The sequence below is a fragment of the Lithobates pipiens genome, unplaced genomic scaffold (genome assembly GCF_037356315.1).
Source record: "Lithobates pipiens isolate NorthernLeopardFrog02 unplaced genomic scaffold, aLitPip1_a1.2 Scaffold_22, whole genome shotgun sequence".
NCBI lineage: Eukaryota > Metazoa > Chordata > Amphibia > Anura > Ranidae > Lithobates > Lithobates pipiens.
This window is the reverse complement of record NW_027507784.1, coordinates 75,129,460-75,148,375: the sequence shown is the minus strand read 5'-3', so window position 1 is coordinate 75,148,375 and position 18,916 is coordinate 75,129,460. Positions and strand designations below refer to the sequence as shown.

Here is an 18,916-nt window from a genome sequence, read left to right as displayed (position 1 = left end):
AAACAAACAAACAAAAAAAGAACTTCCCTTGTATATGATTGGATGATTGAAGGGTATATAATACCAGCAGGCTATGTGAATGGTCTACTGCTTTAGGTAATCAACCCAACTGTTTCTACAGGAATAAGAAAAAAGTTAATGTTCCAGCGCAATGGATGTTCGGCTTTACAAGCTCAAAAGCCCATTTTGTTCATCTAAATCTAGATAAGTTTACCGATCTAGCAAGCAAAAAACATTTGTTAAGGAAAAAGAGCAAGCCCAGTTTGATATTGATGGAAATGGATATTTCACACTCTATGCCCCATGGTGTGGAAGAAGGTTTAAATTGAGTCTGCTGTGCCACTTTCCATTCATGTCCAAATTTGGTTCAGTAAGTGCAGTTCTAAACGCATGATCTGCAGAAGGAAAAGTGGATTATAGGTGACACGTCGTTGCCAGGCCATTAACCTCTGCAGCTCCCTGAGCTAAAAACAGACCAGGAGGTGTTCTGCAGAATTTCTATATGTGATCGGCCTGTGCATTAAGGATTACTCTGATTGGAGGCACTAAATATATAAGATTTACAGTTAAGGTAAAGTCATAGGGGTTGATTTACTAAAGCTGGAGCATGCAAAAACCAATCAGCTTCCAGGTTTTTTTGTCAAAGCTTAATTGAACAAGTTAGAAGTTGATTGGCTACCATGTACAGCTGCACCAGATTCGGCACTCTCCAGTTTAATAAAGCAACCCTATAATGTCCGGGTATGTGTACTTGGAATTTGTATTTTGATGGTGGGCAGCAGCAGTGCTCTGTGTGTCTTTACACATCAGCAAGGTCTGGAAAAAACAATATGTAAACCTGAAATTCTTCTGGGTAAACCCCAACCTAAATGAGTCCCTAATGTCCATAATGTCTTTTAATATTTTAAAATCAATAGACACTTATAGGAAATCTATATTATGAACATGAATGACTATGCATTTACAATACAACGACAATGATTTGAAAGTTGTACACTATTTCTGTCAGTAACATTCAATCAACCAGTGCGGGCACCTGGACATATCGTGGTACATGTGTATGAATACCCAACGCTTATGTTGGTGCCCAGAGGTCTGCTTAGAGCTTAGCCTGAAGAGATTACTAGATGGTTATAAGACTATGCCTGAAACCGGAGACCTGATGGGCATTTCTGTCTTCCTCTTACTGACTTTGATTTCCATATAACCTGTTCTTCACCTTTGCCTACTGATCTTTTAGTTTTGACTTTGCCATTAGTCTGCTGACTCTCTGCTGTCTGCCTGATCCTGACTCCTGACTGCATGAACCACCAACTAAGTCTCTCTGCACACCAAATTGTATTTCGGTTGTCAACATCTATCCTCACTATATTCCTGTCTTCTGGCCTGGTATTCATGGCTTTCTATACCTAATCCTACACCAGTCAGCTTCGTTCTTTAGTAGATCTGCAATGTTCCAGTTGTTCATGAATGAGAAATGGCACTCATGTCACTCCCAGTCCTTACACTTTCTATTAGCACTTCCAGAGGTTGTGAACAAGAGATGCAAGAGAATCCAGTATGCACATACAGATTTTCACTCAAAAGACAAGCTTGGCCGTATTCCCTCCCACCTACCAGGCCTCTCTTTTTTAGTGAAGCTCCCTTGTTAGTCAGTGAGACTACCTATCAAAATCAGGAATTAATAGGCTCCACTGAGATTTGCCTATAACTTTATCTATATGTATATCTAAAACAGCTGACAAATTGGATCTGAGATTTTAACTAAAGGTTAACCGTTGCTTATTCATTTTTTCACCATGGGCTCAGTTGGAATTTTGCAAATGACTGCAAAATATTTAAAATCTATATAACAATGCATTTGGTTGCATTTGCATTTGAGTTAAATTAGATAACGTATCATTAAACAGACACCTTACCCTAAAACCTATTAATCTTCTGAGTAATGTAGTTTCCTGGTTTAAATATTAAAGGATTATTGTTCAGATTATGGATAGAGATCTCTTTACCTCCTTTCTTTCTTGTCTGATAGATTCATCAGTTTTGTCCCTCTCATTATCTGACCCAATACAATGACTTGGACTGTGCAGCTTGGGTTTTTAATTGGCCACAGAAGCCCTTCATGTCTAACTATTAATCTTTTTTTTTAAATAACCATTAACATTTAGCCATGCCACCATAGTTCATGTAGCTACCAGGAAGGGACTTTGGGTGACCACTTGTTTAACGGCTTGATTATGTTCCAGCCTTGTCCCCAGATGCTACTAACTGATTTGTGAACAGATCAGAATTAAATACTTCTTATGCCACGTACATACAACTGGACTTTCCAGCAGACTAGGTCCAACAGTCTTATTGACGGACTTTCAGCAGAGTTCTGATGGACTTTCCAAATGAACTGACTTGGCCAAACACGCGAACGGACTAAGTCCGTTAAAAAGTCCGTTCATTTTGAACGTGATGACGTAAGCGGACTAGAAAAGGAAGTTCAATAACCATTAGCCAATAGCTTCCCTTGCATCATATTTGGTCCGTCGCACCAGCATACAGACGAACGGTTTTCCCGATAGGAATTGAGTCAGTCGGACAGATTTGAAACATGTTCTATTTCTAGGTCCGTCTGATTTTTTTTATGAAAAACGATAGGAAAAACATCGGACCTAGTCTGCCGGAAAGTCCGGTCGTGTGTACGCAGCATTAACTTTATCAAAACATCTAAACATCAACAACAAGCAAATGGTAAGCTCCATAGTATCAGTTGGGCCCCTGTTTTGTGGCTATCCAAACTTTTCAACAGATCACCGAAGGTCAGGCTACCATGATGCTCATACTATTATCTAATCCTAATTATTTAACATTAAAAAGGGGCAAACACATATCTTTTTGCATTTTCTCACAGCAGCTCGCAGTTCCTACACAGAAGCCCCTTTCTAGCCCTCTAACCACAGTATCTTCTCTTAAAATGCTAACTTTTTACATGTTAACCTTTCCTGTGCCTTTTTAACACCCTGTTCATGTAGCACTTTCTAATTATTTATTTTTTTCTTTGGATCTAGCTTTGTGTGTTAAATGTCAATATAAAATCTATTGGAGTTCAAATTTAGCACCTGTATAATCTACAGTTGTGCTCATAAGTTTACATACCCTGGCAGAATTTATGATTTTCTTGGCCATTTTTCAGAGAATAGGATTAACACAAAAACTTTTCTTTTTCTCATGGTTAGTGCTTGGCTAAAGCCATTTATTATCAATCACCTATGTTTGCTATTTAAATCATTATGACAACAGAAACTACCCAAATGACCCTGATCAAAAGTTTACATATCCTGGTGATTTTGGCCTGATATCATGCACACAAGTTGACACAAAGGGGTTTGAATAGCTATTAAAGGTAACCATCCTCACCTGTGATCTGTTTGCTTGTAATTAGTGTGTGTATATAAAAGGTCAATGTGTTTCTGGACTCGTTACAGACCCTTGCATCTTTCATCCAGTGCTGCACTAATGTTTCTGGATTCTGAGTCATGGGGAAAACACAATAATTGTCAAAGGATCTAAGGGAAAAGGTAGTTGAACTGTATAAAACAGGAAAGGGATATAAAAAGATATCCAAGGAATTAAGAATGCCAATCAGCAGTGTTCAAACTCTAATCAAGAAGTGGAAAATGAGGGGTTCTGTTGAAACCAAACCATGGTCAGGTAGACCAACTAAAATGTCAGCCACAACTTCCAGGAAAATTGTTTGGGATGCAAAGAAGAACCCACAAATAACTTCAGGTCAAAGCATGTGGTGTGGCCGTTTCAAGATGCACAATAAGGAGGCACTTGAAGAAAGATGGGCTGCATGGTCGAGTTTCTAGATGAAAGCCATTACTATGCAAATGCCACAAAGTATCCTGCTTACAATATACCAAACAGCACAGAGACAAGCCTCAAACCTTCTGGCACAAAGTTATTTGGAGTGATGAAACCTAAATTGAGCTTTTTGGCCACAGCCATAAACGCTTAATTTAGAGAGTCAACAAGGTCTATGATGAAAACACGGAGGTGGATCGCTGATGTTTTGGGGATGTGTAAGTTAGAAAAGCACAGGAAATTTGGTCAAAATTGATGGCAAGATGAATGCAGTATGTTATTAAAAAATACTGGAGGAACATTTGCATTCATCAGCCAGGAAGCTGCGCATGGGAACGTACTTGGACATTCCGACATGACAATGATTCAAAACACAAGGCCAAGCCGACCTGTCGTTGGCTACAGCAGTGAAGCAGTGAAGGTTCTGGAGTGGCCATCTCAGTCTTCTGACCTCAATATCATTACTCTGGGGAGATCTCAAACGTGCAGTTCATGCAAGACAGCCCAAGAATTTACAGGAACTGGAGGCTTTTTGTCAAGAGGATTAGGCAGCTTTATCATCTGATAAGATAAACAGCATTATCCACAAATACCACAAAGGACTTCAAGCTGTCATTGATGTTAAAGGGTATAACACGTTATTAAGAACTGGGTTATGTAAACTTTTCATCAGGGTCATTTGGGTAGTTTCTGTTGCCATTATGATCTAAAAAGAGTAAACTCAGTTGATTGATAGTGAATAACTAACCATGAGTGAAAGAAATGTTTTTGTGTTATCATTAATATTCTCTGAAAAATGGTCCAGAAATCATCAATTCTGCCAGGGTATGTAAACTTATGAGCACAACTGTATATTTGTTAAAAAAACACAAAACAATTCATCTGCGCTTGGGTGCTGGGTCTAGGAATGTGTTGTGCAGTCAACCCTTTTGTATAGAATGTCAATAGCCTTGCTGTCCTCCTCCGAACAATGGGTGTCCTTGGAACTGGAACATATAAAAAAGAAAAGAGGGCGCACAGACTTTGTGCATTACCAATAGTATTTTAATAAAAGTAAAACAACAATGGTTATACTCACATAAAAACATGGTATACAAGCATATCAAGGCAACAGCCATAGCTAACGGTATCTCTTAGGTCTATAGTTGGAACCAAAGATGTCGGAGGACCAGTCGGTATTGCAGGATGTGTTTTGAGGGAGGACCCTCTTCCTTGGAGCCAAGGCACCTCCCTAGAAACGTGTTAGCCACCCCGCAATACCGTTTGGTCCTCTGACATCTTTGGTTCCAACTATAGACCTAAGAGATATAGACCTTTTGTTGTTGCCTTGATATGCTTGTATACCACATTTTTATGTATAAAACCATTAGTATAACCATTGCTCTTTTACTTTTATTAAACTACTTTTGTTAATGCACAAGGTCAGTGCACCCACCCTTCTTTTTTATATAATCTATGTATGACATTATTGTAAGGGGTGAAATGTGCACACTTCTGTGCAAGAATTACTGATATTTCCATACCTGCTCTGTGGATCCAGGGACAGATCTCTCAGGAATTTAATCTTTTTGCTAACAAGAATGGTAGGGTACAAGCCAGTCAGCTTGGACACTTCAATGACCCTCTTCTCTGTGTCAAACCAGTAAAGGTTCTTTCCAATCCAATCCACAGCTAGAGCATTGGGTATGGCTGTGTTATGTACAACCTAGAAGAGGAGAACAAGAAGAGCATTGTCAGTGTAAGATGAAACACTAGGAAAGGCTTAAACCCCTTGTCATTTTATTGTTTGTTGTCTCTGTTCCAATGGAAAGATTTTTCTTTATTACTCATCCCAAAGACAAAACATAAGGTTAGAAAAAAAGTCCACAAAGAGAGTGGGACTCCCCTCTTAGCCCTTGTACACACGGTCGGAGATTCCGTCAGAATGTGTCCTATCGGACCGTTTTGTCGGATATTCCGACTGTGTGTGGACTCCATCGGACTGTTTCCATCGGAATATCCGACGGACCAAGTTTTCCAACTTGCCGGTAAAATTTTCTGACAAAATGCTCCTATCGGACATACTCCGGTCATGTGTAGCCTACTCCGACGGACAAAGTGCCACGCATGCTCAGATCAAATTCCTAGACCAAAGCTATTGGCTACTAGCCTGAACGTAGTCCCGTCTAACGAAATAACGTCATCACGTTATGTACAATCGGATTGTCCGACAACTTAGTCCGACCGTGTGTATGCAACAGCACTTCCGGAATTAATCCATCGGAATTACTCCAACGGATTTGGTAGTTGGAATCTCCGACTGTGTGTACAAGGGCTTAGACAGTTGTCACTGCAACACGTGTCTCTATTGGAAAATGTTCCCTTACCTCTAGTTTTGGTGAAAACCAAAAAATGTTGGGTTTCCCATAATTGAAGTGCTTTGCTATAGCTAATCTATAGGACACTGATACTCTTGTTATATGAATATATGTATATATATTACAAATGTATGTATATATACAACAAATATATCAAACACTATGAGTTATTAGCTTAAAAAATAAAACTGACCCAAAACAATTATAGTAACTATCGTACCTTTACATCACTCCCGTTGATGAACATCCGATTAACGCGGCTTCCATTGGATCTGCTGGAATCAATCCAATACACAACCTCTTCTCTGTAATCAAAGTCCATTGCAATTGCATTGTTTAATCCCTGACAAAGAATACAATCATTCTGATAATGTTGTTAAGCTGCCAATTACTGGAAGGGCACAGTCATACAGATAGAACATGATAAGGAGCAGATATTACACATCACGAACGAACACATCCAAGGTCAATGGAATAAAATTAGGTCTTTACAATGTTACGTATTTTTACATTAATCATGCTGAAAGAACATTTTAGTAAGGACTTTTAAAAAAAATATTACTACTATAATTATATCCAGCTATGCAATTTTCTGGTACAGTAATTAATATGATTTGTACTAAAATAATACTAAATCTATTAAGGGAGTTAGTCAACTGAGTTTGACTATGCACAGACATAGGATAGTGCTCTTAAGAAATGTCCTATTTCAGGTCACAGCGGAAATGTGAGAAATGATGAATTATTTTATTTTTCAAAGTTATCCTTTCAACAGGCAGATGTTTCCAGATAAACTGTAAAAGTGGAAACTGTTAGCCATTTTACACAATCCTTTATTTATGCCAATGCTCCCTCTTTAATAATTGAATATTCATTTACAATGGAAACATAATTTTATTTTAATAAGGTGGCACCATCGCACCTGTATATCAATAGAACACCTTTTTAGCTTACAGTATATCACTATATTAAGCCATGGGCAGTCTTACCAAGCCTTTTTCAACCAGGGTTCCACAGAACCCCAGGATTCCTCCAGAGGCTACTAGAGTTTCCTTGAGCACTGAGCAATTTTTGGCTCTCTGGTAAGTTATCACTGACACCAATGATCTTTTCAGTTATCTTTAAGGGGATCATTCTTCACGCTGACTATGAATTAAGGGACATTCTCCACACTGACCACCAATTAATTGACATTCTCCCGCTGACCGCTAATAAGGGGTATTCCCCCCAACAACCAGCAATTAAGGGACACTCTCCCCATTGAATACCAATTAAGGGACATTTTCCCCACTGAGTAACAATTAAGGGGCATTCCTCCCACTGACCACAAATTAAGGGACATCCTACCCACTGACCACCATCTAATATACATTCTCCCCACAGACCACCAACTAATATACATTCTCCCCACTGGGCATCTAATAGGGGTATTCACCCCACTGACTATCAATTAAGGGGCATTCTCCCCAATGGCCACCAATCACGGGAAATTCTCCCCATTTACCACCAATTAAGGGTCTTACTTCCCACTGTCCACCAGTTAAGAGACATTCTCCCCACTGACCACCAAATAAGGGCATTCTCCCCCTGACCACCAATTAAGGGATTTCCTCCCCAATATCCACCAATCAAGGGACATTCTCCCCACTGACCACCAATTAGGGGCATTCTCCCCACTGACCAACAATTAAGGGACATTCTCCCCACTGGGCATCTAATAGGGGTATTCACCCCACTGACTATCAATTAAGGGGCATTCTCCCCAATGGCCACCAATCAAGGGAAATTCTCCCCACTTACCACCAATTAAGGGTCTTACTTCCCACTGACCACCAGTTAAGATACATTCTCCCCACTGACCACCAAATAAGGGCATTCTCCCCACTGACCACCAATTAGGGGCAATCTCCCCACTGACCACCAATTAGGGGCATTCTCCCCACTGACCACCAATTAGGGGCATTCTCCCCACTGTCCACCAATTAGGGGCATTCTCCCCACTGACCACCAATTAGGGGCATTCTTCCCCTGACCACCAATTAAGGGATTTCCTCCCCAATGTCCACCAATCAAGGGACATTCTCCCCACTGAGCACCAATTAAGGAGCACCCCCCCATTGGCTAACAATAAAGGGGCGTTCTCCCCTCTGACAACCATGCTAAAGTGCCCTGAGCTGTGGCTTTAGTAATAATTGCCAGGGGTTCCTAACAGCTGAAAGATATATTAAGGGTTTTTCCATTTTAAAATGTTTGATAAAGGCTGGTCCATATTTTTTACATATAGTAGATTTTTTTTTACACAGACTTGGAAGACAATTCATCACAAAGGTTATGAGTCTAACTGGATTAAAATGGTCAGGGGGTCCTATGCAAAATGACAGCATTGTCTGATGGTGGGGGCAGAGACCACAGGTTGAATGCAATCGCTTTAATGTGTATACATAGCCCAATTTTTTTTATGTTTTTATGGTGGGTTAAAACTTTGTTCTTCTATTTTTGTCTGTACCTCCTTTGGAAGATTTTCTCTCATTTCCTGTGTCAGAAAAAGCAACCGGAAGTAAAAGGAAATCTTTAAGAAAGACAACTGTCTGTTTCAACAACAATGGTCACTGCTCAAGCAAATGGGAAATAGAATAAAAACTAGAGAGTGAACTCTTTCCCATTGTATTAAAAAAAAAAAAAATACAAGTTTTTACTTTACATACACATTAAATGTTTTTCACATAAATTAGATTTCCAATGATGTCTTTCAATGCTCAAATGCATTTTTTTTAAAGCTTAACTCCAAACAGATATACAAGACACAAATTATAACAGCTCTGTAAATTCACGAATACATCATATAATGTATTTTGTGATTTCAAGTAGTATAAGCTCTTGAATTTGACCTTATGTCAGTCTCTCAAAGTCCCTGTACAGCAGAACTTGACTGTGAGAAGAAGAAGCAGCACAAGGAGCCAATCAGTTCATGTGCTGACGAGAAGCATGCTGATAGAAGGAGAGAGCAGAGTGACAGTGAGATGAGCTCATTATTGTGCTGCTTCTCCTTTCACTGTCCAATCATAAGCCGGGGTCGGTTCCAGGATGACTTTGACTATGAGGAAGTAGGTTGAATGATGCAAACCATCCAACTGAGCTCCTCTAGTGGCAGAAAAAAGTATTGTGGGGACATTTCTAGACTACAGCTAAATATTACAACAAGTCTGTTTTGTTATTTTGTTTTATAATAGGCTGTTCATTTTCATATTGTTAATTTTATCTGGAGTTCTTCTTTAAAGGACCCCCCAGTGCAAGACTGGTAATGTAAATGGAGCAATAGAAAACCTTTAACACAGTAAAGCAGCATGGAAATGCCTTTGCGGTGGTTAAAAGATAGTATGTACACTGTGAAACCTCTAACCTGCTTCAGCATTGTGTAATTGGATCCATCTGTGCTCATTCTTCTTATTTCATGGTGGTCAGCCAGGAGGAGGAAGGGTTCGTCCGCTAAACTCAAACACAATGTTACATTTCGCTTTAGCCGTTGCACAAAATACATGTAGAAATCACAATGAATATCTCTTTCAAGGAATACTGTCATGAATTACATTTTAATGTTAGAAATTATAGGTATGCTGGACCTTCAGAGCACATGGACTGGTGATGTCACCGGCTGCATCCAGGGTGATTATTATCTCCTAAACGGTACCCGTTTAGGAGATATTCACTTTACCTACAAGTAAACCTTATTATAATCTTACCTGTAATTAAAAATTACAAAGCCGGCTTCACTACCGCTTTAAATGGCACTCTTCGGAAGAAACAATGTAGCTGGAAACAACTACAGACACTTGACCATTACACTTTTATGAACTTGTTAGACATTCCAAAAACCAGCTCTAGTATAAAGGTGAGTATTGCAGCCTGCACTTTTTTTTTTAATCTAAGGCAGGGGTCTATTTTTTTTTTTTAAATAAAACTCCTGTATTAGTTGTAAGCCAGCATTTTTTCTTTTGCAATATGCTTTCCATCTGTTCATTGAAATGCATGTCAGATCAGCTGGACCTCAAGAGCATAAAACATCTCCAGGGGCTTTGCTTAACCACACTACATCAAAAGCAGCACATGCATTACATTTTGAGGTTTCATTCCGTCATTCATCAGCTGAATTTGTAAAATCAGATGTATGCTTATGATTCTAGCCCCCTACAGAGCTAACTGAATTGTAGGTCTTTTTCCTAATTAGATAGCAGCCTCCATTTAAATGGCTGCTCCACCCAAAACTGTTGCAATATAAGTTCACGGCTTTGATGGAAATTACTGCATTTTACTTCAAGTGGCTTTAAACTCAAATTACCACACATACTAAATCTTACATTATTTTTAACATGTTAATGGCATTTCTAAATGTATTTTCATTATCTTGTTTTTTGGCAACTTTCCTTAAAAGAATGCTTGATGGTCCTGCCATACAGGGTATTGTTCATTCACTTCCTATTATGAAGTGACAACTGTCTTCAATTGTGCTCCTGTGTTGTCACCCTGTCAGATGTGACTGTGATGGCTGGGGACCTCTAACAGCCGAGCTAAGCATTAGTGTAATATACTAAAGGCAAATTGACTGTTCACTTTGCAAAGGGGAGTTGCCCTTTGCAAGGTAATTTACCCCAGAAAGTAAATGTGAATGTGATGTAGCTCTGTTGATTTCATCCAAAGCAAAACATATATATTTTTTATTTTATTTTCCTTGCAGCATGTGATTGTATAATGGAAGCTACCATTCACACCGGAGAAAATGTCCATGCATTCTGCAACTTCCCTTGCAAAGTGTCTATTTGCCTTTAATAAAATGTTTGCACATCCAAACTAATATTAGTCTGCAAGCACACTTGTGCACAGGATGAAAACTGCCATTAGTAAACCAATCTCATTGTGTCAGGAATTGTCTAACCTTGCCCCTGTCTGGAAGCTAGTGTAGAGCAATGATGTGCAGACAATGCAGGCGTGCATTAAAGTGGTTGTAACCCTAAAAAAAAAAAAAAGGAAGAAGATCCCGTTCCTTTAAAGCAGGATATACTGCATAGTGCTTGTGCGGTATCATTTTTCCCTCTCTATGCTGTAAAATACCTGGGTGATCCTGCCTGTTCCAGTGTCCATCTTAGTGTGCTGATCATGGTAATCATGGCTGCTGATCCATGACACCATGTTCAGTTTACGTGACTCCATCAGCCTGCAGTCTCTCCCTCTCCCCCTCCCTCCCTGCCTGTCAGCTCAGGAGTCTGTGTGTCAGCCATCTCCTCCCCGCCCCTCATCTCCCTCTGCTATGGCTATAAAATCACTAATCCCAAATCCTGGAAGCCCCTCTGTTATGTAAAGATATACTGTGTTTTAAAAATTATGCAGAAAAATATCCCACCGCTCTCCTCCAGGCTGATGTCAATGGGGAATCTGAGCTTCTCCCAGTGTAGTCCTCGGGTAAGCTGAGGTCATGTGAGCACACAGCGGCACTCTGAAATGAGGTTTTTCTCTTTATAATTTAGAAACAAACACAGATACTGCACAGTATATTTTTCTGTAACGGAAGGGATTCCAGGATTTGTGATTCATGACTTTACAACCACTTTAAGGATGTGGATAAGTGAAGATGCAGGAGATCAGCAGCCCTGAGATGGAAAGAAGGTGAAAATAGTAATTTATAAAAAAAAAAAAAAGGCAGTTGTTTATGAAAAACAGTACTGTAGCAAGCAAAATCTTGTTCAGTTAGAGTTTCCATCTATAATATGGGGTATGAGGCATGACGAGAACACTTTCTCAGAAGATAAAAGCACTCCGAGGATGAGTCAGAATGTTAGTATCCGGTCAAGAGTAAAATGTATACTTTAACAGAACATACTCATTGACTCCCATGCTGTCCAATGTACTGAAATGGTGTTGAAATGCCTTATATGTATGGTGCTGTCCAAGGTGCTGAATGGCTTATGCGTATGGTGATGTCCAAGATGCTGAAATGCCTTATATGTATGGTGCTGTCCAAGGTGCTGAATGGCTTATATGTATGGTGCTGTCCAAGGTGCTGAAATGCCTTATATGTATGGTGCTGTCCAAGGTGCTAAATGCCTTATGTGTATGGTGATTAGGGATGAGCCGAACACCCCCCTGTTCGGTTCGCACCAGAACCTGCGAACAGACCTAAACTTTGTGTGAACTTTAGAACCCTATTAAAGTCTATGGGACTCGAACGTTCACAATCTAAAGTGCTCATTTTAAAGGGTAATATGCAGGTTACTGTCCTAAAAAGTGTTTGGGGACCCGGGTCCTGCCCCAGGGGACATGGATCAATGCAAAAAAAGTTTTAAAAATGGCCGTTTTTTCAGGAGCAGTGATTTTAATAATGATTAAAGTGAAACAATAAAAGTGTAATATTCCTTTAAATTTCGTAGCTGGGGGGTATCTATAGTATGCCTGTGAAGGGGCGCATGTTTCTGGTGCTTAAAACTGTTCCTGCACAAAGTGTCATTTGTGCAGGAAAAAAAGTCTTTTAAAATCACTTGCGGCTAAATTGTCGGGTCCCGTAATACAGAGAACACTCAATGAGTGTTCTCTGCATTAGCCGACAATTCATTCATTCATTGATAAAAAAAAAAAAAGCATGGGGGCTCCCCTAAATTCAATTACCAGGCCCTTCAGGTCTGACATGGATATTAAGGGGAACCCCGTGTCAAATTAAAAAAAAAATTGACGTGGGGGTCCCCCTAAATATCCATAACCAGACCCTTCAGGTCTGATATGGATATTAAGGGGAACCCCGCATCAAATTTAAAAAAAAATTGACGTGGGGGTCCCCCTAAAAATCCATATCAGACCCTTTATCCGAGCACGCAACCTGGCAGGCCGCAGGAAAAGAGGGGGGACGAGAGAGCGGCCCCCCTCCCTCCTGAACCGTACCAGGCCACATACCCTCAACATTGGGAGGATGCTTTGGGGGTCTGTGACCCCTCAAAGCACCTTGTCCCCATGTTGATGAAGACAAGGGCCTCATCCTCACAACCCTGGCCGTTGGTTGTGAGGGTTTGCGGGCGGGGGGCTTATCAGAATCTGGAAGCCCCCTTTAACAAGGGGACCCCCAGATCCCGCCCCCCCCCCCTGTTTGAAATGGTAAGGGGGTACAAAAGTACCCCTACCATTTCACAAAGAAAGTGTCAAAATGGTTAAATAAGACAAACACACTTTTGAAAAATTCCTTTATTAAAAAAAAAAAAAAAAAAAAAAAAAAGATTCCAGCGGTGCTAATCCACTCTTGCTATCCAGCGACGGGTCTCCGGGGTCCAGTGATGGATGATCATATCCAGCGACGGGGGATCTCTCAGTCCAGCGCTGTCAATACATCCTTCTTCTGTCTCCACTGCGGAGACTGCGGAGATCCCAGCGCTGACGTTTCTTATATAAGGAGGGCGGGGCCACCCGTCACCTGACCCCGCCCCTCTGACGCTGGAGAGGGAAGTCAGGGGTTCCCCAGTGACGTGTGGGTGACCCCGCCCCCTCTGATGTAACGGAAACCTGCGTTACATCAGAGGGGGCGGGGTCACCCACACGTCACTGGGGAACCCCTGGCTTCCCTCTCCAGCGTCAGAGGGGCGGGGTCAGGTGACGGGTGGCCCCGCCCTCCTAATATAAGAAACGTCAGCGCTGGGATCTCTGCAGTGTCTCCGGAGTGGAGACAGAAGAAGGATGTATGGACAGCGCTGGACTGAGAGATCCTCCGTCGCTGGATATGATCATCCATCGCTGCACCCCGGAGACCCGTCGCTGGATAGCAAGAGTGGATTAGCACCGCTGGAATCTTTTTTTTATTTTTTTTATTTTTAATAAAGGAATTTTTCAAAAGTGTGTTTGTCTTATTTAACCATTTTGACACTTTCTTTGTGAAATGGTAGGGGTACTTTTGTACCCCCCTTACCATTTCAAACAGGGGGGGGCGGGATCTGGGGGTCACCTTGTTAAAGGGGGCTTCCAGATTCTGATAAGCCCCCCGCCCGCAGACCCTCACAACCAACGGCCAGGGTTGTGAGGGTGAGGCCCTTGTCTTCATCAACATGGGGACAAGGTGCTTTGAGGGGTCACAGACCCCCAAAGCATCCTCCCAATGTTGAGGGTATGTGGCCTGGTACGGTTCAGGAGGGAGGGGGGCCGCTCTCTCGTCCCCCCCTCTTTTCCTGCGGCCTGCCAGGTTGCGTGCTCGGATAAAGGGTCTGATATGGATTTTTAGGGGGACCCCCACGTCAATTTTTTTTTAAATTTGATGCGGGGTTCCCCTTAATATCCATATCAGACCTGAAGGGTCTGGTTATGGATATTTAGGGGGACCCCCACGTCAATTTTTTTTTAAAATTTGACACGGGGTTCCCCTTAATATCCATGTCAGACCTGAAGGGCCTGGTAATTGAATTTAGGGGAACCCCCACGCTTTTTTTTTTATCAATGAATTAATGAATTGTCGGCTAATGCAGAGAACACTCATTGAGTGTTCTCTGTATTACGGGACCCGACAATAGCCGCAAGTGATTTTAAAAGATTTTTTTTCCTGCACAAATGACACTTTGTGCAGGGACAGTTCTAAGCACCAGAAACATGCGCCCCTTCACAGGCATACTATAGATACCCTCCAGCTACGAAATTTAAAGGAATATTACACTTTTATTGTTTCACTTTAATCATTATTAAAATCACTGCTCCTGAAAAAACGGCAGTTTTTAAAACTTTTTTTTGCATTGATCCATGTTCCCTGGGGCAGGACCCGGGTCCCCAAACACTTTTTAAGACAGTAACCTGCATATTACCCTTTAAAATTAGCACTTTAGATTTCTCCCATAGACTTGTATAGGGTGTTCCGGCTTTTCGAATTTGCTGCGAACAGCCCAAATTGTTCACTGTTCGCTGAACAGGCGAACAGGCAATGTTCGAGTAGAACATGAGTTCGACTCGAACTCGAAGCTCATCCCTAATGGTGATGTCCAAGATGCTGAAATGCATTACATGGTAGGTGTTGTCCAAGGTGCTGAAATGCCTTATACTGTATGTATGGTGCTGTCCAAGGTGCTAAAATGCCTTATATGTATGTTAGTTGTACAAGCTTTTAGTACTGTACCTGAGAAGTACTATTTCATATACATAGGACCCCAATGTGCAGCCTATGCACCTCCACAGTCTGCTGGGTGCCCCCCCCCCCCGAACCTTAGCTCAGGAAGACCTAAACAAATATGAGCAGAAACCACCTGCTGTGCATGCTCTGGTTTTCTGATGTGTGCTGACATTCTACTTATTGCAATAGCTTCTGCTTTGATCTCTGAATGATCAGAGGCCTTCCTGCAACTATGATTAAACAGCTTGCAATCAATGGAAAATAGAAGCAGGCATGTTGTGTGCAGCGATGTTTCCAGCATTGTGGGTGTGACACCTGAGACTTCCTGGACACAGCAGAGATAACATAAGGTTCTCAAAACCAAAGTAGGGGCAGACAAATCCATGGCATGAAAGGTTTGTGGCCTGCTACCTGCAAGGTCTATCCCATTTAAATGATTTCAATTGAGTCTGGGAGGCTTGGTTCGCACTGGAACTAGCTGTGGATCGCACAGGAGTGCTGTGCGTCCCTGTTCCCCATTTCAGGAATGAATCAGGACCGAATCTATGTCTGAATTCGGCCCTGAAATGGACCCAAAGACGCACAGCATTTCTGTGCAGTGCGCTCCGCAGCCGCAGCGGAGATATCTGAACCGGCTCCATAGGGAGCCAGTCACATTCTCCTGTTATGCGAATTAGATGCAGGGAAACCCCACATTCCAATTCGCATAGGTATGAACCCAGCCTAAAGGTTCTCTTTTTTCCAGGTCATGGCATAACTAGTACTTAGCCACAGCTCAGCTGGACTTGTTATGTAGCTTATCCAAGCCACTTTTTTATTTGATTTTTTTATTTTTTTATTTTAGGGTTGAGTTGCAGCTGCTAGTTGTGTATGATGTATACAGCCCACAGAAGCAAAACTGCCATTTACAAATAAAAAAAATGCAGTTTAAATGCCTGATAACTAAAAGCTTCAGACACTTTAACTTAACTAGTGGATTAACTTCCACTATACTAGACTCTTACCCTAGATTAGGATCTAGTAAGGATTTGAATGGGTGATCCCACACATAAAAATAAAAATAAAATAAACAGCATTGATGTGTCCCCCATAAAAATGCATTCTAGATTCCTATTATTGATGAGATTCTGGCATGGATGTCTACGGGTACTTCATACAAAACTTAAGAAAAAAGAAGCACGAGGTTACCCCAAAAAATCAATACCTTATTCTCAAGCAAGCAACCCCACTCCTGAACATGAAGGGGGAGGGGGGTCGCTTGCCAGAGGAAATCCCTCTGGTAAGGCACCTTTTCCCCATGTTGATGGGGCCAAGGGACTCTTTCCTATGACCATGGCTCAGTGGTTGTGGGGGTCTTAGCCCTTGTACACACAGTCAGAGATTCCGACAACCAAATCTGTCAGAGTAATTCCGACGGATTAATTCCGGAAGAGGTCCGGAAGTGATGTTGCATACACATGGTTGGACTAAGTTGTCATAAGTTGTACATAACGTGATGATGTTATTTCGTTAGGACGGGACTACGTTCAGGCTAGTAGCCAATAGCTTTGGTCTAGGAATTTGATCTGAGCATGCGTGGCACTTTGTCCGTCGGCGTAGGCTACACATGATCGGAGTATGTCCGATCGGAGCATTTTGTCGGAAAATTTTACCGGCAAGTTGGAAAAGTTGGTCCATTGGATATTCCGACGGAAACAGTCCGATGCAGACCAGACACAGTCGGAATATCCGACAAGGCGGTCCGATAGGAAACATTCCGTCGGAATCTCCAACCGTGTGTACAAGGGCTAAGAGCCAGTTGCTTATAAGAACCTGGAACTATAAATTGGCTTCCAGATACCCCCCATGTGAATGAGTAAGGGCACATCTACTCACCTACGCCTACTTGTTTGTATTAAACAAGTAAATGCTAAGTAAACACCATGAAAACCCCAAAAATATCTCATGATGTACATCCATTATCAATCTTTTGCAGATCCACGTTAATAATATTGAGCAAGGTCCGACAAAAGACAGACAATCTCACAGACCGCCACTAAAAGTAAACAAAGTGATGGGATCTCTTGGGTGGACATGACCAATTTTGGTCAGTGACAACACAGAAGAAATGTTCATATTTGGTCAATGACGTCAAGCTAGGGCGCTTTCACACCTGCGTGTTTTTATGTATTTTAACATATGTACACAGACTAGTCATTGTTTTAAAATATGTTAGTTCATGTGCACACAATGTGTACATGTGCGCTATAATTTTTATTTTTGTGCATTCTGCATTAGAGGACCTATTGATGGCAGAGAATTGTGCATAATTGTTGATGGCTGCATAAAAACATGTGAGGGAAGCTGTGAATCCAACCAACCATTCATTCCTGCAAGCAGTTGCTTATCATTGCTCAGGGCAATCCTGATAATGATAATGGCAAAACATATCTGTGCAATGTGCATAGTCACTTACAGCATGTGACGGGGTGACAACGCAGGAGCACACTCGGGTGACACTGAAAGAGCGTTGTCATTCTATAAATGGAAGTGCGTGGATCACCAGGAAATGTTTAATGAAAGCTGTAGATTTCAAAAAAAGTGTGAATAACTCCTAAAATGACATTAATATGTTAATGATTATTAGAGATTTTATGGAATGGGCTCACATATATTTTAAAGGGTAATGGGTATTCTGGACACAGCATGGACATAGGGATGTGTGGGATTTTTCAGATGATTAAATAATACCCCTTGGAGCTAAGCCAACCTAGTGTTTCGTTATTAACGTATTAATAATAATAATTACAGATCCTAAACTTTAGAGTTAACAACACCATATATTGTTCATCCAGGTAATATACATTTGCCTTCTGATGGATCAGGAAGGAATTTATTTTTCTCTCTTGGACCACATTGGACCATGCTATATAGAGGTTTTTGCCTTCCTCTGGATTAACTGTAGATATACTGTAGGATTCTGTATCTGGGGTTTTTTCATTTATTCTAAGTATTTATTTATTTACTTGATTACTATTGGTTGAACCAGATGGACATGTGTCTTTTTGAAACCTAACTACACTATATTACTAAAAGTATTGGGATACCTGCCTTTACACGCACATAAACTTTAATGGCATCCCAGTCTTAGTCCGTAGGGTTCAACATTGAATTGACCCACCCTTTGCAACTATAACAACTTCAACTCTTCTGGGAAGGCTGTCCACAAGATTTAGAAGTGTGTCTATGGGGATGTTTGACCATTCTTGCAGAAGCGCATTTGTGAATTCAGGCACTGATGTTGGACAAGAAGGCCTGGCTCGCAGTCTCCACTCTAAATCATCCCAAAGGTGGTCTATTGAGTTTAAGTCAGGGCTCTGTGCAGGCAAGTCAAGTTCCTCCATCCCAAACTCACTCATCCATGTCTTTATGGACCTTGCTTTGTGCACTGGTCCAAATCATTTGGTGGAGGAGGGATTATGGTGTGGGGTTGTTTTTCAAGGGTTGGGCTTGGCCACTTAGTTCGAGTGAAGGGAACTCTTAAGGCATCAGCATAACGGGAAATTTTGGACAATTTCATGCTCCCAACTTTGTGGCAACAGTTTGG

General features: G+C 41.3%; 1 protein-coding gene across 1 annotated transcript in view; it reads right to left on the bottom strand.

Annotated features, from left to right (window-relative positions):
* The window catches only part of LRP1B (LDL receptor related protein 1B), a 2,110,020-nt gene that overhangs the window by 291,807 nt on the left and 1,799,297 nt on the right, over positions 1-18,916 (bottom strand). Inside the window, exons 57-59 of the mRNA XM_077447755.1 lie at positions 9,613-9,698; positions 6,433-6,555; positions 5,379-5,560 (exon numbers count right to left, since the gene is read on the bottom strand). Of these exons, the coding sequence (XP_077303881.1) occupies positions 5,379-5,560; positions 6,433-6,555; positions 9,613-9,698 (391 nt within the window). The remainder of the gene's footprint in view (positions 1-5,378; positions 5,561-6,432; positions 6,556-9,612; positions 9,699-18,916) is intronic.